Here is a 27,611-nt window from a genome sequence, read left to right as displayed (position 1 = left end):
TATTGCATTTACAATACTTTGACATTTTGCATGTATGAACTATTCCCGAGCAGTTGCATTTTCAAAATTTTGAAGCCTGGTTGTCTTTTGAAGCCTATGAAAAAATGCAGATTCAAGCTCCTCATTTTATGCTAATGTAAACAGGTGAAGGAGAATACCAGTTTGTTGAAACAAGGGAATTAGCATGTGAATGGGGAGTATTGGACTTCTCCGTCTTGAAAAGGCAGTTTTCAAAGTAGAAACTGGGAATTAAGTCTCACGCTGTGATTTTTTTCTGTTCATATCCCCAAATCATGTTACTTGTAGTGCATTAACAGCCTTCGAGCCTGTACCGCATCAGGCTAAGGTGCTGTCATTTTAACTAACAACAGCCATAATCTACAAATCTAACCATCAGTGACCCAACTTGTTTTCTCTCCCCGCTTCCTAATTGTTCTTTTGGATCTCAGTTTCAGTTTTCAGGACTGACAGTTATAAAAATACTTACAAAGTAAGAATCTGACTGGGACACCGGCCTGGACTCCTTCCTTTCTCGTCAAATCCTTTTTTTCAGCAGACTGCATTGTCAGCCTTGCCAGAGAGGTTTGCCTTCGGTGCTGATGTATTCCTTGCAAACAAAACAAGATTGCAGCAGTATGTTGCCGAGTAAGCCAGATTGCAGTGGCACAGGAGAATTAGTGCCTACTGAAGGGAAAAGACTTGTGGAGATGGTTTCAGGAATGTTTCCAGCACAAGCGGTCATCCACGTGCCTAAAACCGCACAGCTCAAACAACCTAGTCACATACTGTAACACGGTAAGCCACCTTCAGCAGAGACTATGACATTCTTCCGTCACATGAGGTAAAAACTCAGGAATTTCTGCTGTGAATGCAATTCCCCACTGAAAGCAAATTTTTTGCCTTCTGAGCTCCTCTCCTCCCTCTGCCCCGACCTCCATTCCCCCAAATTAGCCATGGTAACCTGCCCTGCGCTTCAAACACCTACTTGCGCTTGTGCTGCGGCGTACGTGTTTGCTCTCTTTCGTTGCGTTTTATTTGCCTTTGATTAATGACTAAAGCAAAACAAAACCATTGTAGCTGGTTTCAAGTGCCTCTTTTAGCAGAGAATGGAGCTTGCAGTAAGTCTGCTCGGGTGGTCCTGCCTCTTGCAGCACCAGAGCGGGGCCACTGGGAGGTACAGAGCACAGCACCCCTCTCCAGCCGCGTCCTGCAAATATGACTTGGTATGATGCTCTCTGCCCCACCCAGCCTGCTTTTATCTGCGAAGACACTCGCATGATTTTGAAAACGTTTTATTTGACAACAACACGGAGATTTTTCAGTTTTAGTCTGCTTATTTGTTTGGGGTAATCGTGGTAGTCCTCTTATGAAGGAACACCAGTCTGAGCTTCGTAGCAACTGGATGTTCCCACTGCAACCCCCGAGAGCAGTGGCTAACATCCACTTCTGCTGCACTGCCTGTTGGAAAGGCGGCAGGACGTTCAGTCAGATTATGCTGCTTTAAAGGTTATAAAGGCCTTCTTTCTCCTGGCAATGCTAGTGTTTGCCTTTCTGACTAAATGACTGACTTTTTGATGCAATAGCTGCTTTCCTCCATAGGGGGAATGTATGTCACTCAATAAAACAAGTGTTTACAGTTATAAGATTACAAAGGTTGTTTGGTTTTGTTTGTTTTTAAAATGGATGTGTACTTGTTTTGATTGCCCTACTGGGCAATAAAAGTTTTCTAACCAGTTCAGTGAAAATCTTGATTGGTACAGGACCGGTGTTGTTGCTGACTTGTAATGAGATGTAGTGTCTCCCAGAAGGATTTATCATAACACACCTGTAATCTTCTCAAGAGGAGACACTTTAGGTGGTAGCTGGCGGGAGCAAACGCACCACTTTTCAGTTCAAGTTGCCCTGACCATGCTTTGAAACCAGTAACAGGTGTCACGTTAAATCTGCTTTACATTGTGCTGATTTAAATGAACTCCTGCCTGATGTCTGCATCAGAGCTACTGCTATAGTTACAGTCAGGCTGTGCTTAAAGATGAGATACTATAGTATGGTTGAACAAATCTCATGCTGAAAGGAGCGGCTCTGCTATTACCCTGGTTTCTTCTCAGCTCCGGAGAGGATCTGTAACCTCTTCCCTTTGTTGTTTTGGTGAGGAGCGGGGAAGTAGGAGCACTTCTCTGCTTCTGCAGATTCACCTCCCTAAGCCGGGCTTGCGGTTGGGTTTGTGCCCTCAGCGGGGCGAGGAGGCATACCCAGGGAGGGGAGGTGGGACAGCCCCTCGCCGCGGCTGAGGTGCTTGTGGCGAGGTGCCAGCCTGATACAGTCAGGGGCGCCAGCTGTACTTTTCACTTGTTAGACCAAGAGGCTCAAAATTAGGCGGCATCGCAAAGTCCAGCCGCTGGCAGACAGCACCCCAAGACGGCTTAGGACTGGCTTATCTAGAGCCGTTAACTGCTGGGCGCCCTTTGATTCGTAAGCCTGAGCATTAGCAAGGCAGCTGAGGGACTCTCGGCTGGGGCCAGGGCGCAGATTCTTCCTCAGAGCCGTCTCAGCTTCCTGCCTTCCTTGAAATTGTTTACCAAGAGATGTCTTAAGCTAGTTTTCTGTACCATGAATATTATACTTAGGAGCACCTTTTGGTGTGTTCCGTGTGGCAAGGCAGAATACTGTTCTGCATTGAGCTGAATGTTTTAAGTGCACTTTTCTCCCACATCCTGCAAGCGTGCATGCTTGTACAGAGGTGCCTCACACGTGTCTTTGTCTCTATGTGAACCTACATCAAATCATGAAGATTGAGTGGAATGTCTATATTTCACTAAACAGAAAAAGAAGCCTCTGTGATACCAGTATATATGGCCAGGAGACGTTTTGGCAAAACTTTTTAATAAAAAGTATTTGTCAAAAATTGAGATGTTGAAAGAAGTATATTAATTTTAAACAAATTCCTTGGTGGAGGGAATGGGCTGAGACAATAAATAAATATGGGAACATTTACCAAAGAATTTTCAATGTTAATGCTGAGTGACGACAAATATGAAAATCGACTTCATAATTCCTATTCTATAATCACAGGATTACAGACAGGTTGAGGTTGGAAGGCACCTCTGGAGGTCACCTGGTCCAACCCCCTGTTCAAGCGGGGCCACCTAGAGCTAGTTGTCCAGGACTGTGTCCAGGCAGCTTTTGAATATCTCCAAGGATGGAGACTCCACAACCTCCCTGGGCACCCTGTGCCAGGGCTCAGTCACCCTCACAGTGAAAGAGTGGTTCCTGACGTTCAGAGGGACCCTCCTGTGTTTCAGTTTGTGCCCACTGCCTCTGGTCCTGTCACTGGGCACCACTGGGAAGAGCCTGGCTCCGTCCTCTTTGCACCCTCCCGTCAGGTGTTTCTACACACTGATGAGGCCCCCCTGAGCCTTCCCTTCTCCAGGCTGAACAGTCCCAGCTCTCTCAGCCTGTCCTCACAGGAGATGCTCCAGTCCCTTAATCATCCCTGTGGCCGTTTGCTGGACTCCCCCCAGTATGTCCATCTCTCTCTTGTACTGGGGAGCCCAGAGCTGGACACAGTACTTCATGTGTGGCCTCACCAGTGCTGAGGGGAGGGGAAGGGTCCCCTCCCTTGACCTGCTGGCAATGCTGGCAATAATCATAACAATTGAAATATTTAATTTATTTTCACAAACAAAATTATTTAGAAGGATGATACTAAATGATTCTGTAGAAGAAAAACATTTTACATTTAGGTTTTCTGACAACTTAGTGAACTCAAACCTGTAAGATCAGAATTGCAACTATGATACTCATGAATACATGAGATGTGATTTGGAAGGGAGATGTAGTTTGAATGAAAAGGACAGGAAATGGTGTGCATTGCCTAACGTTTCTATAGGCAGAATCTAATACCCTGCTGACCATCACTGCAGCACATCTGAAACGTTTCACACACACAGTAGTCACATAATCAGTTTGTGTCACTTATAACGTGTCTGTGAGAAGGAAAGGAGCTCAGTTTCAGTTATATAGTAAGGCATTTATTTGGGAGGAACAATCTTTAATATTCTTATGGTGTTAATTTTTCAGCTGTTACTGCATAGCAATGAAAACATTTTTCATGTAAAAATACAAAGTACAATAAAATAATCAAAGTCTGATCTTAACAGGTGAAAAATTATACAATAGGTCTAAGTCTGACAAACAAGCTGGTAAATAGCATACCATTATAACCAGCGAGTCAGGAGACAAAAGCAAAACACCCGAAAAATGCTGCCTTACACCTAGTATTGTTATCCTTCCCTTCACTGTGCCTGGCTCCGAAAAAAAGAGTATTTTTCATGTTAGCAGAATTGGACTCCAGCTGTCACTTAGATACATTAAAAAAGGATAGTGCGGAGTGACACTAGTCCCCTCATGTCCCCCTCAGAATGATGTGGCAGTATCAACAAAGGACAATTTCTTAGAGCTGCTCCCTCCAGCGCTGCTTTACCTCAGGGCGATTGCTCCTCCCCAGGCTGCCTGGACGCTTTCTGTAGAGAAGTCCAGCTCATATGTCACACCATATCTTATCTGGAAACGTGAGATTCGATAGTTGTGCCCCTCCAAGGGTAACAGCTGTAGCACAAACAAGGCACAGGCCCTTTGAGCTATAGGTTATCGATATCTAGGCCTGCTGATGCTGTAGCTTCAGTCATGAGTACACCTGATGAACGGGTTTTTTTTCCTTTCCCCTGACTTAGAAAAGCCATGTTGTATTTGTATTTGTATCTTATTCATTATGCATGTGTAACATCAAACTACCAGAAGTCAGTACTGGTCAAATGGTTAAGGGCTGGTGAACGTCTGCTGAACACAACTGAAAATGGCTTCTAAAGGCAAGCATTCAGCAACCTTAATAATAAAAATGGCCAGTGCTCTTCATTCTGCTTTTCGGTGGGTCCATCACACACCACTCGCGGCTTCAGCCGAGAAGGAAAGCGTTAAAACTACATGGATGTGGAAACGTTAATCATCTGAGTGTGACACCCTCATGTTTAGTATTTGGTTGCTTAATGAAGTGTCAAGATGACCTTGGACCATCAGTAATTCCATTCTTATCCATGTCCACATCCATATCCATATCTAATCTTTCAAAGCTAATCCATCCTACAACAAACGCGTAGACCTGAGTGATGGTGCAACGTGGAGAAAGTAAGATTTCCAGGCAGTCAGGTCTCTGCACAGAATCCGTTTTTCACCTGAAGAATGGCATTTTATTACTCCTGTTATCTCAAAGCACACATCTACAAGCAAACACTGAAGCAAAAGTTTTCTCCCCGTCCATGAAGTTCTCGGGCTGTGCTTTCCCACTGATCATTTGCAACAGAAGCTGCACGTTATGTTTAGTAGGTAGAACAGCTGAAAAAATATTTGTTTGTTTCTCTTGCTGAATGACAGTATTTTCCAGTCGTTGTCTTCGAGGAGGCTCTGTATGGAGACCCAGGAAATTTTGCCAAACGGTACTCCTGGAAAAGCCACCAGCTGTTGACAGCAGGCCTTCAAGCCTGAATCGAGGCCTACTACATTTACCAAGATCAGATGCACAGGTATGCCAAATGAACGTGATGCATTTACTTCTCCTTTGGACTATGTATATAAAGACAAATTAAAATGTTGTAGGATTCTTATTTGGCACCAGTCTTGAGCCCCACTGTAGGCATGGATCTGAGCAACCACATTTGCATGCCGATGTGATTCCCCACTGTTAAGAGGAGCTGGAAATTAGCACCATAATGCAAGAATGGCTGTACAATATGTACCAGAAAAGCTTATCTCTAACCAAAACCTAGTGCTATTATAACCCCGACAAAGGTTTCTAGTATTAGTGAGGAGACACAATCTTCCTTTAATGGTTCTGTTCTTTCTCCTTGCAGAACTTCATCTGCTGGAAGTTATGCTTAGGGCTAATTTATTAAGGTACTGTAAATAGACATAATCACTGTATTTGCCTGTTTTCTCATCTAGACCAGTCTATGAGCTACAGTTTGCAAACTATTACAGAAAATCAAATGAAACATGTCTTGCTGTTTACTCTGAAGAGGAATTCCAGAATCTGGCAAAAAGCAGTATCAGCAAAAGGTGCAAAAGTATATTTGAAGTTCAGGGTGTCACAAAAAGGTTCAAGATGATGTTTAACTTGTGCTATGTAAACCAGTTCAGTTTCTTTATGGTGCACTTCCAAATCCATCATAAATAAATGGAATAAGTATATGAAAATGGGAACAATAAAAGCTTATTGGTTGAATAAATGAAGAAAAGTGGTTTTAACAGAGAAATGGGAGAAGCTGCAATCATTAGTTTAAACTTTCCATGGGCTCAAGTTAAGATTAAAAAAACTGCCAATTCATGTGTAAATCTATAGAGCGAAAAAGCCCGATGCACAGTAAGAACCGCGGGTTAATAAAACATATCAAGTCAGACAAACCTGATACCCAAACCCACTGTAATTGCAGGTCTGTTACATAAAGGCATTCTAGTCCATGTAATGCTCATTGATTTCAGAAAAGCACTTGATATGATACTGAATTATAAAACCTTTAGCATTTGGTGCATGAGATGATAGAGGGAAATATCGTAATGGGGTGAAAAGGAGACTGATCGATGCAGAGGAACAAAGTGTTGTACCACTGCATCCTCAGAGGGCAGAGCTGCTGTTGAACAGAGGCTCTCTTCTCTCGCCCCATTTTCTGCTGCCAAGATCTGGAGGAGGAAGCAATCAGAAAATGCACTTGTGCTTCCCTAAAATGTCTTCTTTTTTTTTTAGAGAGGAAAATGGCTGATAATTCATTACAAAGGGTGTATTTGGACTCAGAATTTTTTATGAATTTGTCTCTTGGCACACAGATACCTCTGGAAAGTGCAGCTCAGGAGCAGGAATTATTCTCTAAAAGATTTTTAACATTCAGAAAGCTCTACAATGATAAGCACGACAGCTCCTCTTTCCCAGTGGCTTCTGGAGCTGAATTTCTGTATTATTTTCTTTAAAGAATCCCATGAAATGGGTGGATTCTCAAAGAAGAATGTTTTGATGTTTCTATCAGAACTACGATGTTTCCTGGACTCTTTAGTTCTCACCTCATGGGTTGCAGTGAAACCAAAAAGCCCCAGTTTCAGGACAGTCCACAGGGCAGAGCTGTGGAGGCTGGGGCATGAAAGCCTTGGGAAACATGCTCCTCCAGGCCTCCAGCCTGCTCGGTAGGATGTCAAGTACCAGCACAGATGGGAACAACTTCCTGTGAGATTATGGTGATTTTCAGACAAAACTGGCAGTTTCTTCTTGAAGATTTGAGAGCACGGAAAACAAATGTTCTGTGCAAAATGAATGAAAAGTGCATTTCTCTTCAGCTGAGAATTTTCAGAGCCAAGACGACTCAAATCTACTCCCCTAAATGGCAGACTTTATTTGATTGAGGATACAAGAACTTCTCCTGCTGCATGGTAAATTCCACGTGGCAAGATCTAACTCCTTTTCAGATTTTCCTCACAAGGCCCCTGCAGGCTTCCATTTCTGCAAACAAAAAGGTGCTGAGATGATTTTCCCCAAAGATAAAGGTATGCCTGGGTGTGGTTGCAGCAACTCAAACTGAAATAAAGCTTTGAATTTTCCCCTAGGAGACTCCCTAGCAAGGGAAGAAAAACCAAGAGACGGAATTTCTTTCTGGGGCACTGCCCTCCTTCTAATGCCAAACTAGCGCCGTCCTCCTCCTCCTCATGCCAAACTAGTGCTCTCCTCCTCCTCCTCCTTGAAGTAGGCTGACAATCCCATTTTAAAGGATCTAGAACAAAACCCAAAGTTGTATTTCTTATGTATATCTAGTGACTCTTCCTCAGCTGGTGTTCTTGCAAGCTGGTTCTGGAAGAGAAGATTAAATCCTTGGCATAAGTGTACTGACTGCTGGTTGGATTCAGTTTTGCACATTTTAGATGCAAGTTAGGACCTGGCTGTGGGGTTTTTTTTGTACATTTGAATGGTAAAAGGAGGACCAAGACATAGTCTTACGGGGAAGGTGTTTTTCTGGTATGGTTCTAGGCCACCCAATCATAGCTCTAACTCACTTGTTCCAATGGTGGCTGTTACGGCACAGGTAGGACAAAATACCGCGGCAATAAGAATGCTCCTCCTAGACAATTTCCTTGTTCCTTTCTGACAACTGCTACTTTGCTTTATCCTGTCTGTTAAGTTAAAATGGGACTTTCTACCTCATCGACATTTTTCCCTGCCTGCTGGGAGAACAGCGACAGGAGTGCTGGGTTCAGAACTCTGCTCATGCCTTCGTGGTGCTGGCGGGGCACTTGGACAATCACAAAGACTGGCTCCTGCCCGGAGCCCACAAAGACTTGTCCTCCTTCCCCTACAGTGCATTTGAGAAAGGGGCAGATGTGAAACTCTGTTGGGGAAAGAAAGAGAGAGGAACACCCCCAAAACAAAAGGAAAAAGTGTGGCTAATGGTGTAGTGTTAAATAAGAGTGGGTGAACTCATAAAGTGAGCTTTCCTCACTGCTGAGAGAAGTGGTTAAACTCTTTTTCTCTGCATTTAGTCTCAGTTATCTCGGTGGCAAGGATGTTCCCTCCTGCGTGCCTTAACAATTTCAAAAGAAAATCACCTATTTGTTTTTCCTTAGAGACGAAATTAAAGAAAAAGGTAGCTTTGTCCACTAATACTGGACACACAAGTGGTGTCATCTGAGAGAGAGCTGACATCACCACCATGGTGGCACCAGCTCTACTTACTCTGAAGGAAATTACTGAGGATAGCTATATAATTAAATGAGTCATGGAGTGCATACTCTAAAAAACTCTAATACATCTGAGCCAGCTAATTATAAACACTTTCACAAGCCATTCTCTTTACAAAAAGAATCAAGAATTTCTTTAACTTCCTACCTCTTAGATTTGCTGAACATAATTTTTGATAGTCCCTGATGGTTCCTTTAGAAAAATTGCTAAACTTTGCTGGTCAACTAGCTAGGATGAGGAACACGAAATGCAATGACTACCAGCTTTTGCTGGCAAAAAAACTTGGTAAAGAAACTTTGTTTTCTTGCGTAATAGACAAGAATGGCTGAAAATGTAGACTGTGATAGTAACAGAATCTAATACTACGTGTGCATTCCCAAATGTAATGACCATATTTACTTTAAACTCATGCCTTTGAGTGCTGTCAATCTTCTGACCGTTATGGGCAACAGCCCATCCAAACTTAGGCATCTGAGTGCATAAATACTAGGAAGGGATAAATTATTAAAAAAACAGGTCTTTTTTAAGGTTTAGGAAAGCTTCATTAAGAAACCTTATCCCTTTCTAACGCCATGTGTTCCCAATGTGGCTTTACACGATCCACTACTTGAATCTCCCCTTGAAAGCATGTAACGGCAGGTGGGAAGGTACAGCGGTGAGAAAAATTAGTACTATGAACAGAAGGAATTTGTTTGAAACACCACACTACCCTATACCAGTTTTTCCTGTTTTGTGCTGGTTTTTTCTGTCATCTTGTAAAATGTACTTCGGGACTATAATTCTCTCTGTGAATTTCCCCCAAATAACTGTTATTGGTTACTGTTATTGTTAGTGTTTCAATTGTATTATACCCATTCTCAACGAGTGCTTCTGAACTTTAAGATATAGGGGTTACAATAACTTCAATATAGGGGTTTTTTTTGGTTAAAAAAATTACTATCAATGCCACAAAGTCAAGAAAACACTAATAACCATGTTTTCTTGGTTTACAGTTTAACATTCCTTTTCCCCTCCTCTGACATCCGTACAAAGAAGTTCATTATGTTGAATCCCCTGCAGCTACTACTCAGACCTACTGAGCATTCTGCAGTGAAGAAAAACAAGCTTTGCTAAGGAGATTATGGCTCTGGTGCTTTAACGATCTGAAATGTTTGCTGTGAATAAATCTTAATTGGACAAAACATTAAGCGCAAACGCTTTGCTCCCTGGAAACGGAAGCCCGTGTAATACAAAGGTCCTGAAAGAACAAGATCTGAAAATGTAACAAAAATGTGACTGCCAAATTGTCCAGATGAAGTCTTGCTACAAATTTCTGTAGGAATAGGAGTGAATCTCTCATCGTAACCAAGCACTAAGAAAACTCAAACTTAGGGAGACCTTTCTTTTCCAGTAACTTACTTTTCTGACTGCTAGTCATACAAGTGTTCCTAATTCATCCCTGCAGCTCCCCTGAATTCATGTATAAACACTATTTACATGCATTGAGATTAACCCGCAAAGGCTCTTCCATGTATGCTCTGCCCTTAGGGGACACCCCCTCCCCATCATATCCAAAGCACAAAACAAGGGGAGGCCAGTTTTTAAATACCGGCATGGAAGTCGGTCAGAAGCAGTCAGCACTTAAAACTTGTGAGGGTAGGAAACACCAAAAAGCTTTTGGTTATGTAAATATGCTCTGCGTCAGATCCCCTGTTTTAGGGAATCACTCTGCAGCAAAGCCTGATATTGCCTCTCAGAGTTTCTGCGGTTTGTCAGTCAGAAGCATTGATTTTACACTAACTCCCATGCAGAAGACCAAGGAAAATAATGAAGGCGAGACTGGCTACTCAGATTCAATTACCCATCTCCTTTGTCACAGCGATGACCCAACCAAAACTGATTCGATGTGTCAGGGTGCCTCGAAGGCTGGGGCTCCCCAGGGGGGCCCGGCAGGGGCAGTTGGTCTGGGTGGTGCCCTCGGGGCCAGGAGACCCCGGCCATCTTGTCCTCAGCGTTGGGTTCTGGCAAGCGTCCCTACCAGGACCCTGATTCACTCACAGGTGCGGAGGTTTCCGATGGCCTGCACGCCCAACATTTTTTAACCGAACGGGGACTAAGACGTTCCGGCTACGAAAGGGCCATGTAAAACTGGGGCGTCTTTGACCCCCAGCCTACTTCTAGTTATTCTGGCTTTGAATTTAACTGGAAAATACGAAAATAATACCCTTGATAAAAGGGAGATGCTAAGCACCCAAGAAATTCAGCAGTGTTAGCTGTGTTATCAAGGTTGTAACTAACTCTTCCTAAGAGGCAAGTCCTTTCTTCCCTGCACACCTGTAGGGGGTCTTTATCATATAAATAAAAAATTCAGGGAGGCACTCGCAGAATGAGCTGCAGGAAGCATTTCTGCACCAGATGTCTGCTGAAATGCATAAAGGAGGCAAGTATGAGGTACGAGAAATCCAAATGGTCCAAAAACCTGCTCTTTGTAGAACTCGGCTTATACTTTAAGTCTGTTGATCCCAGTGGCATTTTCTATTTAGCATGGTTTATGCCACTAGCTTCTCTTTATTCGGGCGGACTGTTTAGGAACTGGGTTTACATGTATGCTTGTTCCTGTCTTGCACTGGTAAAACAACCACAGATTTACCTACGTGCATTTTACGTTCTCTCAAGCAAGTCTTGCAGTCCTCTTATGCACAAGGTTAGGCACAGTTGTTGGGCGAGTCTGGGATTCGTATTTGTCTTAGGTGTGTGTATGGACAGTTTTCAGAGAATTTGATCTATTGGTTACGTCATCAGTTTCTCCAGTGTCGAAAGAAGCTGTCGAGAGTCCATTTGATGAGAACGGCACACCTCTGTTTTCCAGTGACTTTGCCCACATCTTCGTGGTGGCTTTAGTCCTGATCAGCGTAGACAAAAACAATTATAATTTTCACATGGGCTGGTTAATATAGGTTTAAAAAATTCCCAACAAAGCGATGCTGTGACACTGTTCATATTGCAAAAAAGGCTTTGTGTTTAGAAAGATAACTCAGTAGTTAAGTGTTGCCTTGCTATTTTTGAGGCAGAAGTGAAATCACACTAGGATTACTTAAAAATGTGAAAGGTATATAAAATCAAGTGGCTTAAATTTTAACACGGTGTCATTCTTTGAAGTTGCTAATTTTATCCTTATTTGGGGAAACGTTGTTCTGTCTTTAATACAAAACGATATTATTTTCTGCCAGATAATTCCCCAACTCATTTCAGAGTTATGCGATAGATAAATCAAAATCAAATCCTGAAGAGTATATAACAAAAATTTTAAAACACTTTTCCTCACTGCGAAAAAAAGCTTCAGAATTAGAGGAGATGTTTCATTTTGTCAGCCTTGATTACATGACATGCCTCTTCAAGGCGGTCATTTCTATAACCTGCAATTGAAGTGATTTTAAAACGTTTTCCAGCTATTAGAAGTTATTTCGTACATTAGGTCAGGATTTCTCAATCTAGAATTCTGTAAGGACAATCACGACAGGAAGGATGGAGAGAGACTTTCAGTAACCGAAGAGTACCTGTTTCTTTTGTGAGTCAGTTACAAAATTAGAGTAATATTATCCTGTACGTGCTGAAGTCTATATTGAATCCATTGGAGAAAAAACAAAGGGATTTGTGACCAGTTATTTGTCATCAGATGCATTTGTCATAATGTACCTGAGCCACATCATAGCAAAGCAGGAAAAAATAAGACAGTGATTTCATTCAGTGGCACGTTTCCGATCTCAAACACCTGGCTTCACTTTTGATTTTAGCTATCAAAATTAATCTTAATTGTATGCAGGTGCTTATTTATTTCAGATAAAAATGGACTTTTAAGGAAATTGTAAGTATTATCGAGAGCTGACACTTGGCGGACACAGGGCAGGGACTGTCCTCACGGGGAGCACAGGGTTGCAAGGGACGCGGAAGGGCCCGGCCTCCAGCCACGGTAGGCCTCGTGTTACGATGCGGCGATACCGTTAAGGCTCCGTTTCAGTCTGAGGCCAATCGCGCATACGGGCGGGCCGGGATTAACCCAACCGCAGTAGGCCAATTCCAAACGCTGCCCCACCGCTCGCAGCGGCCTGTCACGGAAGACGCGGGGGGCAGCACCGCGCCCCCCCGCTCCGCCTGGCTCCCGGGCTCTCCCCGCCTCCCCGCCGCTGCCCTCAGCCGCCCCCCCCCGCCCCGCCCCTGCGGCCCTCCGCCTGCGCGCTGGGGCGCCCCGGCCGTTGGGGAAGGACGGCGCGGGGACGACACGCGCCAGTCACTCGCGGCCGCCCCGCCCCTCCCTCGGCGGGCGCGCGCGGGGGGCGGCTCCCTCCGATCGCCCCTCCCGCCGGGCCGGGCCGGGCCGGGCCGCGGAGGGCGGAGGGCGTCGGGCGCCGGCGGGCGGGCCGCTCCCCTGGCAGGAGCGCGGGTGGCTGCGCCGCCGCCGCCCCAGCGCCCTAGCGCCGCTGCCGGGCCGGGCAGGGGAGGGGAGGGGAGCGGAGCGGAGCGGCGGAGAGGAGCCGGGCGGGCCGCGCCGCGCCATGCGGCTGTGCGGGGCGCTGCTGAAGAGCGCCATCCCCAAGCAGATCGAGTACTACTCCCGCTTCTCCCCCTCGCCCCTCTCCATCAAGCAGTTCCTCGACTTCGGTGAGTGGCGGGGCCGCCCGCCGCCCCCCCGCCGCTGCGGGAGCGGGGTGGGGGGGCGGGGGTCACCCCGGCTCTCCCGCCGCGCAGAGGCGGCGAGGGCCCGCCCGCGGCGGCGGAGGCCGGTGCCTAGGCCTCGACTCCTCGCCCAGCGTCCGGGCGGCGGGGCCCGCCCCTGCGTGCGGCCTGGGGAGCCCGGGGGCGCGCCGTCGCGGCGGGGGGCGGCCGGGCGGTGCGCGCTGCCGCCGTGGGGCCGGCCCGGCCCGGCCCGGCGGCGGCTCCCCCGGCCCCGGAGGCCCCGCAGGCTGATGGGGGCCGGCGGTGACAGCCGGCCGTGCGTGGTCGTCGGCAGCCGGTGGTAAACAGCACCGCCGCGCCGCCTGGCCGCCTCGGCCTCCTGAGGTGAGGTGCCAGGAGGCTGGAGAGGCAGGCGTGCCTCCCTTGCCGTGCGTTATTCTCGGGCAGCGAGCTCCCTGGGCAGGAGGGTCAGAATAAGGGTTTCTGCCCTGAAATGTTGTGAGCTTAGCGACTGAAGGAGAGAGAGCGAGTTACTGATCTTGAACGTGAAAATTTTAATCTGCCGTGCAGAGATTGGCTTACTGAAACCTCGGCCGTGAACTCTGACAGTACTTGCGTAGGAGACCCGTTCGTGGAAAATTCATGCGCTCTAGGAAGCGTTGCTGGTGAATAAATAGCATTTTTCTTTTTAGAAACACTGGATTGGAGCCCCAGAATGACTTGTGTTGCTGTTAGAAAGCTGATGTTTTGATCTAGATAACAATAAACTTCTCATCTCCGTCTCAGAGGCTATTTGGCTCCTGCTCTCTGACACGAGAGTTGTTTACGTTTTATTATTCTATGAATGTTGCAGGTTGAGTAAACATAAAGGCCGTGTGTAACACAATGAAGCTTAACAGAATGTTCCATTATTCCAGTATTACTCTAAAGGTACGAGAAGACAAAAATGAGCCAGTGGTGTTAAGCCAGAAAGTGATTAAAAGTGGAAACAATTGTGCATTTATGGCAATGGTATTAGTGAAAGAGCGCTGCAAGCATTAAACAGACAACACTGGGCTTGCTACCACGTCTCAGTGAGACAGGGTTTTTTGCCATCTTAAAAAAAAAAAAAAAATCACACCTTGCCCTGTGTTCCATTAGAAGGAGAACCTGACTAGAACCCATGCTTTCCTTCTCTGGTCTCTGCTCACTCGAGTCTATTCTCACTTCCCCGCCCCGTCCTTTGCTGCTGTGCTTCCCCTGCTCTGGCATTTGTGCTACTTATGCCGTGTCTTTCTGTACTGGCAAGAGCAATGGCCTAAAACTTAGAATATCTTCATTGTAGTCCTGGCACTAAAGAATTCCATTTCACCATTGTCCGTTTGAAAGTTGGGTTTGTAAATTGTTGCTGGGGCAATATTAATGTTTGTGAGGCTTTTCAGTTGTGACCAGAGAGGTGTAAAGATTTCAGTCTTTGTTTTAATGACTTGGATGTTCTGGCAAAACTTTGCTTTTCAGTAAGGATTTCTACCGTTCTAAGTTGTCCCTGCAGTACTACTTGCTTTTGGATATCTCTTGTGTGGCAGCCTTTTAATAATGCTATTTTTTTCTTTTACCTTGCAGTATCTGTATTACTTTATGGCTTGAAAAGTGTCTCCTGATTCTCCAGGAAGTAGTCATCTCATTTTATGATCTGAAGCCTGGTTTATTTTAGTGGAAAAAAGAGAGGAAGAACAGTATGTTACAGCCTGGCCAGCCCTGTTCTTTGGATGTGCTCCAGTCTGTTGTCGCTGGATGCGTCTATGGAATCTTGTGTGCGCATAGGCTATATACTTTAGTGTATTCATGTCTTAAGGCTGACAGGAAACTATATAGTTTTTGACGTTTAAAACCTCTGAAGAAAAAGATGCCTATGGTTTAGGCTTCTAAGATTAGTAGGCTTACGTGGCATCAGCCTTGCTAAAACTATCCGCTTGATCGTAAGCCTTATGGGCCACTTAGCATCTTCACTTACTTTCTCTTCAGTGCCTGTGTTTCCTTAGGAAACCTCGAGTAGGAAGATTACAGCAGTTTAATCAAATAGTTTACAATGTGGTTACTTGTGTGATCCTAGGTGTCGATGGCTTTCGGTAATTTCAAGTTCTGTTGGAGACTTCAGAGGCCGAGAGGAGAAATTGGCAAAAAAACGTAAGATGTTGGTGCAAGAATTTTGCCACTCAAGGCATGGGAGGCCTGGACAATATGCACTGTATCGGGGAGCTACGTTACTTCTACCTGAATTACCCAAAAAAGAATTTGCTGGTGGCATAGGACGCAAGTATTCAAGAGCGCAAATAGGCCGAGCATAAGGGACGTGATAGTAAAAGTGCACTTCAGTTGTGTTTGCCTAGCCTAACTATTTGATGGGAAGAAGACACACTGTTTTGTAGTCAGCTTATAGAGGCTACCTAATGTCTCACTTAAAAGGAAATGGTATTTTTGTTGAGCTATGTAAATGTAGTGCTTGTGTTACAAAAAGGTGACTAAATTTTCAACACGTGTTAAAGAAGAATAAGCCCAAAGGAAATGTATGAATAACCCTCTCATGGCAGTCTGTGATTTTGTTGTCTAATGTACATGTGTTTCTTGTGTTAAAAAAAAAAAAAGGGAGGGCGGGGGAGAGTTTGCACTTAGGGCAATTCAGATTTTTTTGGAGGATTTTTTACTTCATTTCTGGCAATAATGAAACTACAATATGGTCTTTACGTCTTCTTTTTTGTATTGGTTATATTGGTTTAGACTAAACTGGCTTCTAAATTTGTCTCTGCAAAATCCTGGTGAGCAGGGGGAGAGAAACTGTATTTCTCATGGGCTGAAGCGTCTCTTCAAACGCAGTTGGTGGCAATGTATACTGACATACAGCTCAGACTTTTTTTTTATTACTGAGTAACAGTGTGGGTTGTATGGAATACACTTGTGTGCATAGTGGGGCCGTAGAGTCTCTGTTGCTTTCTAATGATAGAAATTTATTATGATTATTTTAAAACTTTCTCATGTGGCTTAATTCAGTTAATTAAACCACTATAAAAGAGTTTGGCTGTTTAAGCTAACTCGCTAGTACTAAAAACCTGTGAAACAAACCAGAAAGCAATACTTAAAGCAGTGATTCTCGGTTTATTTTTTGTTTTTTTATAGCTGAGTCCTATTTGTGTCAACATACCACATTCTGCTGTACGTGATTTACTTTCTGTCGAGCTTGCAGCTATCTTTGTAGCTGCCACAACTATGTAAGAGGTTACTGTGTCATGGGCTTGGGACCTCTGTGTCACAAACTATGAGTGCTCAGATTGTCTGTGCTGATTTCTTTTTTTTTTTCTGTGTGCGTTCATTTTCTGTTTGCACACTCTTCTTGAACACTGTTCATTCAGTTTCTTTCTTACAAAGTGCATTTCCCATGGTTCCTGTGCAATCTCATTCCTTTTCAAAAGAATGACCTTCTGTAAGTGTGTTTTAATATAAACAAGTTTTGACCTTGTTTAATGTTAGCATGTCATTCTAGGTTTATCCAGGCCTCCATAATTATTCTGGTCTGGAAAAAACAAAACCAAACCCACTGGATTCAGCTCTGGAAGTTATTTTGGTAGATTTCCAAGTGCAAGCATTCCTAAATGACCCAGTCTGCTATAATTACTAAAATATCTTTTCTGAAATGAACTTGTAAGTACAGATGTAGTTTAACATTCAGGTAGATGAATCTTTGTACACTTTTGGGGCTAGACTGTTCGGGGAAAAAATGCCTATACTGGAGATCCATATTTTGTGTCAGCTTTGATACAGCATCTCAATTTAGATTTGCTTCAGCGTGCAAGGCAGGCCTTAGAGGACGACAGGTCAATCCCAAATAGCCAATAATATTCATCAGCAACTACATACATCGGTAACCAATTGGTCATGTATGCCTGGGGAAAGTAAATAACCCATCAGACGGATCTGTTTGAGGAAAGTAGAGTTTCTATGTCTAGGAGTGTCCTAGCATTTAAAGACAGACGCAAAGAGGCTTGAGCTCATTCTGGGTGCACTACAGGCTGGCTTGGTAAGGGCTAACTGTGAGCCAAAACCCTGACAGCCGTACTAATGCTGAAATGTGCCCGAGCTAGCAAGCTCCATGTAACTGCTTGCCTTGGGTCATGCTGGGGTACCTCAGTTGACAGTAAAGACATTAACAAAAACATTTCATGAAATGAGTGGTTGTACTGAAAAGGTTACACATAAAATAATTAGGCACAAATAAAGACAAAGGTGAAATATAAATCGTGTAATCCTCTGATCATGCAAGAGAGAGTCATTTGAAGTTGTGCTAGTGCTATATTGTGAATGTATGCCAGTATACTATACTCGTGTAATACTCTTATTACTACTGTGCAGCTGATAGAGTGCTTGAGACTTCTGTGAGTCTGAGATTTGTTTCGTCAAAAACATGCACCGTGTGCTTTTGGAGCTTGTTTACTACTGAAGCTATCTCGGTACTTAGCTATATTCTAGCCTTTTCTGTTTTAAGTCTCAAACCAAATGTTTTGGATGAATTTTGTAGCTGTGAGGTTTAACTTTGCTTTTGGTTAGCCCTTTGTACGTATAGGTAAAACTTAACAAAATGGCACTTACTCCTTATTTGTCGTATGCTAGTGTTCATATACCACATAGTTACTATTGAGTTTGGGAAAAAAAGTCATGTATATATTTAAGGTAGAAGATAGGGAATCATAGTGAATTCTTGTTGTGAAACATGGCTTAAGAGTTCCTGATTTCGTAGGTTACAATCAAAATATCTGTGGCAACTGCTACAGCTACTGGCATTGAAAAATATCGCAAAGGTTGTAATTTAGTAATGGTACTGTACTGTGAACAGCTGAGCATGCAGCAGATAATCACAGTGAGTGCATGCAGTTTGGGAACTGCTATGTCCTGGGGCATATCTGGAGGAAAAGATGAGCAATGGATCCTCCCCATTTTTAAATATAATTTCTGGTATTAAATTGTTTAGTTTATGTGCTGCCTATTAAACTTGCCTGTCTTGAGGAAACTTGCGGGCCGCTTCCAAAATTGATATAAAGAGTCAGCCAGGTACTGGCAATGCTGTTGATTGCTGTCAGTTGTATGTGCAGTACTAGATCAGGTTTCTGGAAGAGTGTTTACACTGATTGTTGTCTTGTTGGCAGCAGGCATGCATCGGCACTGGAGCTGAGAATGTGACATTGAAAAGGTAGCTAGCAGGTACAATTTGAACAACAAGATGTGGGGGTAGGAAAGTAGAGGTTGACAGCAGCCGTATGTCTCCAAACATAATTTTTAATCTTCTGATGAAAGATGACTATTAGAAAATTTTTCACACAAAAAGATATCAGAAGTTTCATGTTTTTTTGTTTTTGTTTTTTTTTTTTTTTTAACACGCTGTGCATCTAAGGCACTCCCAAAGTTCAGGGCTAGAAGGTACTGTTAAATAAGTGCCTGCCATTTATTGCATGCAGCTGTGTTTTTTTCTGCTGCTGTCTGTGCATTGACCTTAAAACCTTATGCTTGATTTGAATGCATCTTCAAAAAACACTTCTTCTTAACGTGAATGTTAAACATTGCTGTGCTAACCACTGAATCGGATCAGAAAGATGAATGCTAGTCATACATTACTGTCGTTTATTTTCATCTGACTGGCTTCAGCTTCCAACCAGAAATTTTGTTATAGCTTTTGTTGATAGGTTGGGACCCTTTGATGCCTGGAATTTTTTCACTGTGAGGTATTTGTGATGGAATATTTTATCTTGATTTTGTAAAGCTAAATACATTCTTTAAATGAGTTATTTCAAGCCTTATGAAAATACCATGGAATTAACTTTTTTGGCTTTTCCAGGATTTTCAATATTACTCTCTAAAATGTCTGTTAGAGCTTTAAATAGAACCCTGATAGGAGTTTTGCCTAACGTTGGAATAGAATCATTTTACTACTCTTGTTTTTACCTTGAAAGACTATCCTTTTGTCACAGCGAAAGCTGGATTGTCTGCCTGCTTTTGTTCTTGAGTTATTTTGGGGTTATTGCTTTTCCGTGTTCAGTCCTCCTTTCTCTAGATCTGTGCATGGATAAAGTTTGCATTTCATAATATAGAAAGGGGTTTTCTTTGAATGGGGTTCAGCACAGCAAGTAGCTGGAAGCCTTTCTGTGATGCAACTGTTGTTATTTATAACCTGTTACTATTTACAACTCCCCCAGTCTCTGGCAGGCAGTGATGTTCCAGTACTCTGTGTAATATTGAAGGTTTTTATAAGGCCTAGTATTGATTGTTGTGAAGGTCTGGAAGAGTCATTGTGGTTAGAAAATTTTGTTCAGCAGTCACTAGTGAACTGTGATATGGTCGAGATATTTTTGTATGTGCGTGGGAGTACTATGTAGTGTTAGGTCATGGTGCATTTCACTTACAGAATTATCTGTATCAGTCGCTTTTGGAGACTGTTTCAGGGATTAAGTGTGCTTGCTTGATAGTCTTTTTTTTTTTTTTTCCCAGAAAAGGTTTGTTTTCAAATTTTATTCTGCTAGTTAAATCTTTGTAAGTGCAGTTCTGCAAAATTCTCAAGAAAAATATTAGCTTTTGTTTAAATTTTTAACTGTTTTGATTATGCAATAAAGGAACACTTCATTTCTGTAAGTAATTGAGACTTCATATATACTGAATTTGGTATTTTAGTATAGTTATAATACAAATTCCATAAATTGCTGTGGATGATCGAACTGGATCAACAAGGCAGTAGATTTTTTTTTTTTTTTGAGGGTGGAGGGGGGTGTGTGCTATAAAGGCTAAGCACAGGAAATTCTGCCCTCAGTCGGTGATTTGGCTGGCCATTTCTTGCCTGTAAGCACAGGCTAGTAGTCTGCAAGTGAGCATCCTCCAAATGATGGGATGGATTGTGTTTTGTTTCCCTAAAGGGCAGAAAATGTCTTAGTCTGCATTCTGTTTGTCTTTGGACTGACCAAAGGTGCTGCTGCAGTCCTCTGCCTTCAGGTGCTCCAACTGGGAGATGATGTTACGCTGCGCACGTACATGTGTGCATACTCGTGCGGTTTTTTGCTGAAGCTGATGTTGCGTTGGAGCAGACAGTGGAATGTCTTTTGGTGAAAGAAAAGACAAGAATGCCTAATCTGCGTGAAGCAGTAAACGTTTTGGTTTGTTTTGGTTTTGTGTGGTTTTGGTTTTGTTTGTTTGGGGTTTTTTTTAGGAAGTAACAGAAGTGATAGAGAATACAGCTTGACAGAAATTGGGAACTTGACAAAACTACTTTCTGGAAGGACAAAAAGATAGGATTTTCAGATCTAAGAATGTTTGGGACATCTCCCCCCCCCCCCCCCCCGAAACTGGTAGAAATTGTTGAAGTGCCTGCTTTAGACTAGATTTGGACTAATAAGGAGGTGCTTGAAAATCTGAAACTTAATTAAATTTTGATGAAAATGATAATGAATTGATAGCATTCCTTCTCCTCAGGAATGGAAGAAATGACAGCTAGTGATTTTAAAGTAGCATAATTTTTAAAGTAGCATAACTACAAGCTAAGGAAATAGGTAGACAGGGTCTCTCCTAAGACATAAGGAATATAAGATGATCTGTCAGTTTCTGAAAGAGAAATTCTGATGCAGGTGGAAGATAAGAGAGCAGTAGAGCAGTGTTAGGAATTCCAGAAATACTGTTCATGAAAAAAGAATCATATGAGAACTGGAAACAAGGACAGATATATCTTGGGTTGCAGTACAAATAACAGCTAAGGTGAAAAGTCAGGGGATAGAAAAGCAGAGAAAAAGATGCTGAGATAATTTATAGTAATTGCGGAGAATGCTGAAGTATAGTGTTTACTTGTTTAAAGTAAGTACATAACCATAAAGATGACTGAATTCATCTTTGCTTTGCTCTTCAGAAAAAGATAAATTGTATCCAGAAACTTAAAAGGAAATCACACCTCCCCCCTGTCCCTGGTACAGATTTTGGATACGTTGAAGGATGTTTAGATCCTCTTGGCTTAGTAGGTGCCAGTAGAAGTAAGCTAGTGTTGTGTTTTGTGAGTAGCTGACCATTTTCTTCTGCAAATGGGGGTGCCTGGGGCAGCACAGCTGTTGCTTACAGGCTTCATGGAAATAACTGATAGTGATGGTTGTGGAAGTGAGAAAATACACTGTGTTTTAAAGAAAAGGAAGAGGAGGACATTAGAATAAGTCAGGTTGACTGAAGTAGCTGAAAAAATGATAAGAGTTAATAATGGAGTAATACATAGATAAGCACCAAGGGATAAGAAGGTGGTGAAGAGACAATAAATTGTATTGAGGCAGTCTGATTTCCAGGTTAATTTGGTGTTTGCTAAGGCAGTAGCAGTAGATGCTGTACCTGGCTTTTTATGAAGTTTTGGTACAGTTCCATGTGAAATTCTTAATTTAAAAAAAAAAAAAAACAAACACAAAAAATATGGGATAATTTTAAGATGCGATTGCTGTGTAGTAAAAGTGCAGCGTTCTGGTGGATTGACCCTGTCCCACAGCTGAGCACCCGTGCAGGTGCTTGCCACCCTCCTCCCACCCCCTGTTGGGATGGGGGAGAGAGTAAGAAGAGCAAAAGTGAGAAAACTTGTGGGTTGAGATAAAGACAGTTTAATAAGGAAGGAAAGAGGAAGAGAAACAAGTGATGCAAAGGCAGTCACTCCCCACCTCCCACAAGCGGGCTGATGCCCAGCTGGTCTCAGTGTAATGGCTGTCTTGGGAGACAGAGCCACATAGTTTTTTATTGCTGGCCATGACATCATGTAATATGGAACATCCCTTTGGCCAGCTTCGGTCGGCTGCCTCGGCTCTGTCCCTTTCCAGCCTCTTACCCACCCCCAAGCCTGCTTGCTGGGTGGGGGCTGAGTGCAGGAGAAAGAGAGAAAGCCTCCATGCTGTGCAAGTGCTGTTTAGCAGTAGCCAAAACATGGATCTGTCATCGACACTTGTCACAAATCTGAAGGCCGGCACCTTATGGGTTGCTGTGAGGAAAGCTGACTCCATCCCAGCCGAACTCGGTACACGTGAATAACACTCCATAGATATTCTTATGTTTCACTAGCAGTCATTGATCTTCACAGTACTCTTCTGTGGAAAGTGAGTAGTGTTTCTCCAGTTCCCCGTGGTCCAAAGCCAATATAATCCGTAATAGAATTTGGCATAGACTTAGGAATTGTTTTATCTAATTCCATAGTTGCTATATTAAAGCAGCTTTTCTTGATGCCAGTTATCCTTAATATATTAGTGCTTTTTAAAAGCTACCTTTTTCTCAAAACTTCTTAAGTAGGCTGCTACTTATCCATTTTAAAATATGTTTATGATTTTGTGTGTCTTCCTGGACTCAGTTAGATGTAATTTTTCTTCTTGGAATAGTGGACTGAAAGGACAGATTAGAGCACTGAACTGTGATGCTGAGTTATACAATTTTTCTCCTTTTTCCGATGCTTTGTGTGTTATAAGAGACTATTATATTGACGCTTTTTTCCTCTTGAACCTTTCTATGTAAATGTGACATTGTCTCTTACATGTTTCTTTGCCCTGTTTACATTATTTTCAGAGTAAGAGGGTACTCTTACTCTGTGTGTGTATGTATATATAGTCACATTAGTTTGTAGTCAATGTAAAATAAGTAACACAGTATTTTAAATACTTTCACTGACTTAATTCCTTAAAATAATACATTTGTGCAAATTTTAGTTGATATTTTTCAGAATTAGGTTTAAGACTGTGTAACTAGAGAAAGAGGCAAAGTTAAAAAGTTACAAAACGACTTTTTGCTAAAAATAATTTCCATTTTAACTGCTCCTTCTTTGCTTTAGTCCTTGTTTATGCTTTTCTTAAAGATTTTATAGACTGGATAAATACATTCAAACCCTGGTGACTAGCAGTGGCATAGAGGAATCCTCTAATCTTTTTTGCAATGTGATTTGTTAATCATCAAAAGGATTTTGTAACAAGATGATTAACAGTCTAATACATTTCACCTCACAGAGACTGAAGGGAAACTGAACCACATGGTATTGGCAGTGTTTTATATAATTGATATTAACTGTGAGAGTCTTTGCTCATAAATGTTAGTTTTATTTATGCTGGAGATTTGGAATATCTTTCCCTTTGGCATGTTGACAGGGACTAGAGGATAAAGCAGAAATTTGTGTTTTTCTGGAACAGTTAGTGGGAATTATGGAAGTTTTCCATAAAGGTTAGGGAGGAAGTTGTCAAAGCTGTGACAGCTTAGGGAGAGCGTTAAAAATTTGGAATATCTAATTATAACCTTCAATGTGAAATAGATCATCACCTTTTATGGGAGGAAAAGGTGATTATAAGCCAAAGGAGCAAAATTAAGTCTTTTCTGGTCAGTTTATCGTAACAGAATCTGATCAGAGAGCAACAAACGGGGAATAAAGTTTCTTTGGCTTGGTGCTCTAGCCTCATCCTCATTTAAAACAAAAAAGTTGAAAATTTGTTCTAAAATTTTGAGTCTCGCCAGACCAAAACACTGGATTTGTTTTGTCCAGGATCTCCTGTTTGAAAGCCCGAGAGCCCCATCGCAGGGTAGGCCAGGGCTGACGTGCTGCCCCGCTTTCCTGCTCTCGGACCGTTTCCTGCTGAGGTCTCAGGAGTGTTAGTGGAAGAGGAGCTGATATAAGCTGAAGAGCCACGTTTTTTTTTTTTTTAGAGGCTCCTTGCGCTTGGTTAGGGAGGGGGTCTTTGGGTTGTGTGGATAGCTCTAGGATCAGGAACCTGATCTGGGCCACGGTTTGTCCTAAGAACGTTTTGGCTCTTTGCCTGTCATGTACTGTGGGGAGTGCCTGTGATATAGGCAAGACCAAGCTTAGCTGCTAAAGTGCTTGATCTGACTTCCAGCCTACTCCCAAAATGTCCTAAGGAAAGACAGCCTTGGGCCTATGTGAATTGGACTAAAAAATAATTCAGCCTGTGGGTAATTGCTTGAGCAGCTCTGCATTAAACTTTATAGATCCTTTTGATTACTGTGCTTTCTCTTGGCAAATGCTTTAAAATACTCAAAAAATTATTTCGTTAGAACTGAGTGGTAAGCAGTTAAATATTAGTTTTAAATCAGAGAAGCTTATTTTTAAAATTCATGCTTTTATTTTAATTTGGGTTGGTTTATATGGTAGGTGGTACTGATTTACAGCTTTTACAAGTGATTGTCTGATAAACCTTTCTTCTGGAGAGATGGACAGACATCTTCCCTTGAGTCCTTTCAGTGAATGGAAGGCTGTGGCTTTAAGAGTTACAATTAATGAATGCAGTTTGACTAAGACTTTGACAGATCTACAGTGTATTGTGCATCTGTTAATTCCTTCTGTTTATCTGTTCCAGTTCAGTATTAAGTTAAGCTGCTTTCCAGCACAGTCAGTTTAATTCAGAGGACCATTTACTTGAAACAGGCTTACTGGAGTTCACAAGTTATATATTGTAACTTATTAAATTATTATGATTACTACGTTTTTTGCTATTACATTTGTATATAGCTAATTTAATAATAAATGTAATGATTTTGTCCATGTTGAGCTGTCCAGTTGTGCTAATGACAGCTGTCTGACATTTTGGCCTTAACCTGCATATACATGAAAATGTGAACTGACTTTCTCTTGGCACCAGTAGTATTCCTCTATATGGCCATAGTAATTAATACACATAAGACGTAAACAAGCTGACTGTTTCAGAGATTTTGGAAGTAAGTGGAGATAAGTATATTTTTTTTTTTCTAGGTACAAATTGAAGAATAGTTCTACTTGTTTAATTTTGAACTTCTTAAGCTGAAGTCTAGACCTTTGGCTTGTCAGTGGGATTTGGTCTGGTCAGGTAGCCAACAAAATACAGGCTAATGCATTCTCATTAGTGAACGGTTTCCTGAAATTTTCCTTTGGAATAGAAAGTAAATGCTGCAGTTGGCCTGGCAGTGAAAGAGTACTTGGATCTGTTGTTAGTTGAATTGCATAAATCGGGAATGGTTTATTAAGCTCAACTGTTTCTGTACTTCAGCTCTGGTAATTGAGCCGTATGCTGTGTCACAGGACTGTTGGAAAGTTGAACTGGAAAGCGAACTAGCACGTGGGCTTGCTAGTTTGGACTGCACTGAGCAATGAAATAGCACAGAGTGGAAATCAATGGTCATACAGTGTTAACTAAATTCTCATCTGTGAGCATAAATAACTTAGACTGAGAAGATTTGGTGTACCTCTGTCAGCGCGCTTTCCCTGAGACTGCAGAGGTGCAACTAGGAATGGGAATTGGACTGAAGAACAGAAACAAGTTATGTGGGAAGCTTGCTTACTTGCAGACTTTAATTCTTCTGGCTTTAGCTGGTTTTCTGGCAGTAGTTGTTTAACAAAACTTAATTGTTCAGACTTCATATAAGTGATATGTTTATTATAGTTCAGTAAGATCTAAAAATATTTTCCTGTCCTTAATTCTTCAAGTTTCATTTTTTGAAACTTCAGTTTCTCCAGTTTCCTTGCTGACATAGAATCAGTCTCTTAATACACTGATCCTATGTGCCAAGTGAAAGCATGTCCTTAAAATAGGGCACTTTAATGAAAAAATTGTAAGCGTTAGTGGAAATAACCTTAGAGAGCAATGAAGGAACTTGGGCTGAAGCTTAGGTCTGGGATGTCTGAAAACAGTCTGAATACCTAAGGTTAATGTGGGCCAGATCCTTAAATTTGGCCATCTTCTGGCTACCTGTGTTGGAACAGCCATGTGGGTTCTGGTCGCTATCCTGTAGCACAACGTGGTAGCTCGGAAAAGGGAACCCAATTCCAACGTACAGGTTCCTTAGAGGCAGCCTGTGGTAGACAGTGAGGGCCAGCAAGAGTCAGCATCTCCAGTTACATTGTGTGTGTTCTTTTTCCCTTTGCTTCATCATCTTCATTGGGTTTTACAAAGCCCTGTCTTTTACCAAACAAACAAACCCAGTATGCTTTTTGTGGGATTGGTATTTTTAGTGGTTGGTGAGATAAATACCTAGAGAGCATGCTGAAAATGTCTTTATTTCTTTTGGGGAATAGGAATGGTTTGGGAGTTTTGGTTTGGTTTGGGTTTTTTTGGTTGGGTTTTTTTGGTGTTTTTTTTTTTTTTGTAGCCACATTTATTGGGGCTGTGCAAGCATAGCTTGTTTGCCTTTTAATACCTGGCCCATGCTCCTGAAATGGTGTATAATCAGTGGAATTAATCCATCCTTCTTTAGCTCTGTTTTCCTAGCTTCAGCAGCAAGTTATTAGTTTTAGCTTTTACTCAGTCCACTCTGATGCCTTGATCTTTTTGTGTATTCTTTTGAAGATTTCTCTATCCCTCTGCTTCACTTTGTTTGTTTGTTTGTTTTGTTTGCCTGTGTAGGAGCTAAGTAGTATTCTGGAAGCTCAAGAGAAGAGAGCAGATATGGCCGATCACTCCTGCCTTCTCATCTTTCTTCCTTTATTTTGCCCTAGATAAAAGCAATAGTAGTAGTTTCACAGGGATAGGAGGAGAAAGGCTTCTGATCTTGTTTTTATGGATTCTGAATGGAGTCCCTCCTCTCAGACATACAACAGGTGGGACTTTGCTGCTTTTGAGTCTTAAAGTAGTGTGGTATCTAATGTCTCAGCTTGGTGTTAGAGACATAGTTAACGGAGAGAACTAGACCTCTGGGTGCTGTGAAAAGACTAAAAAGGGCACTTAGTTTCTTCTTTTCCTGTCTCCTCTGACAGATAAGTGTTAATACTCAGAAACTACTGATGCTTTTATGATGTGACCCCAGCAGTCCAGTACCTGCTAGGGATGTGACAGTCATATTAGGTTTTCAAAGCAGGTGACTTTGATCATCATCTATGAAGGACTACTACTCTTGTCTGTTCTCAAATGGGTATTTCATGAATGTGGGAATCTGGCAGCTGAACTGAGACCATTTGATAATGTTCTGGAGGAACCAGAGTTCATGGTCTCATGCTGAGTTTCTGCCCTCTTCTGCAGCAAAATCGAGGTTTGTGTACAGCCTTCTGTATGGAACTAATCCTTTTGTAATCTGAATCTTGGACAGCATAGTATTGCTGTGGCAATTTGTAGAATTTGCCAGAATTGAATCAGGGTCTGCCGCATGTGTGTGAATAGCCTCTACGTTGTTTGTGCCTCTTGTTGCAGGACCCACAACAAAAGTTGTC

General features: G+C 42.5%; 1 protein-coding gene across 2 annotated transcripts in view; it reads left to right on the top strand.

Annotated features, from left to right (window-relative positions):
* The first annotated feature begins 13,083 nt into the window (after positions 1-13,083).
* PDK3 (pyruvate dehydrogenase kinase 3) overlaps positions 13,084-27,611 on the top strand; it is a 61,884-nt gene continuing 47,356 nt past the window's right edge. The window contains exon 1 of one of the 2 annotated variants that reach the window (XM_087759307.1): positions 13,084-13,408. In XM_087759307.1, coding sequence (XP_087615433.1) covers positions 13,303-13,408 — 106 coding nt within the window. In that variant the 5' untranslated portion in view covers positions 13,084-13,302. The remainder of the gene's footprint in view (positions 13,409-27,611) is intronic. The other variant, XM_087759306.1, reaches the window with a different exon arrangement.

Source organism: Nipponia nippon, unplaced genomic scaffold (genome assembly GCF_047370975.1).
Source record: "Nipponia nippon isolate SJK-2023a ecotype South Korea unplaced genomic scaffold, ASM4737097v1 scaffold_2, whole genome shotgun sequence".
NCBI classification, from domain to species: Eukaryota; Metazoa; Chordata; class Aves; order Pelecaniformes; family Threskiornithidae; genus Nipponia; species Nipponia nippon.
The sequence above is the reverse complement of the archived record's forward strand: the minus strand, read 5'-3'. Positions and strand labels throughout refer to the sequence as shown.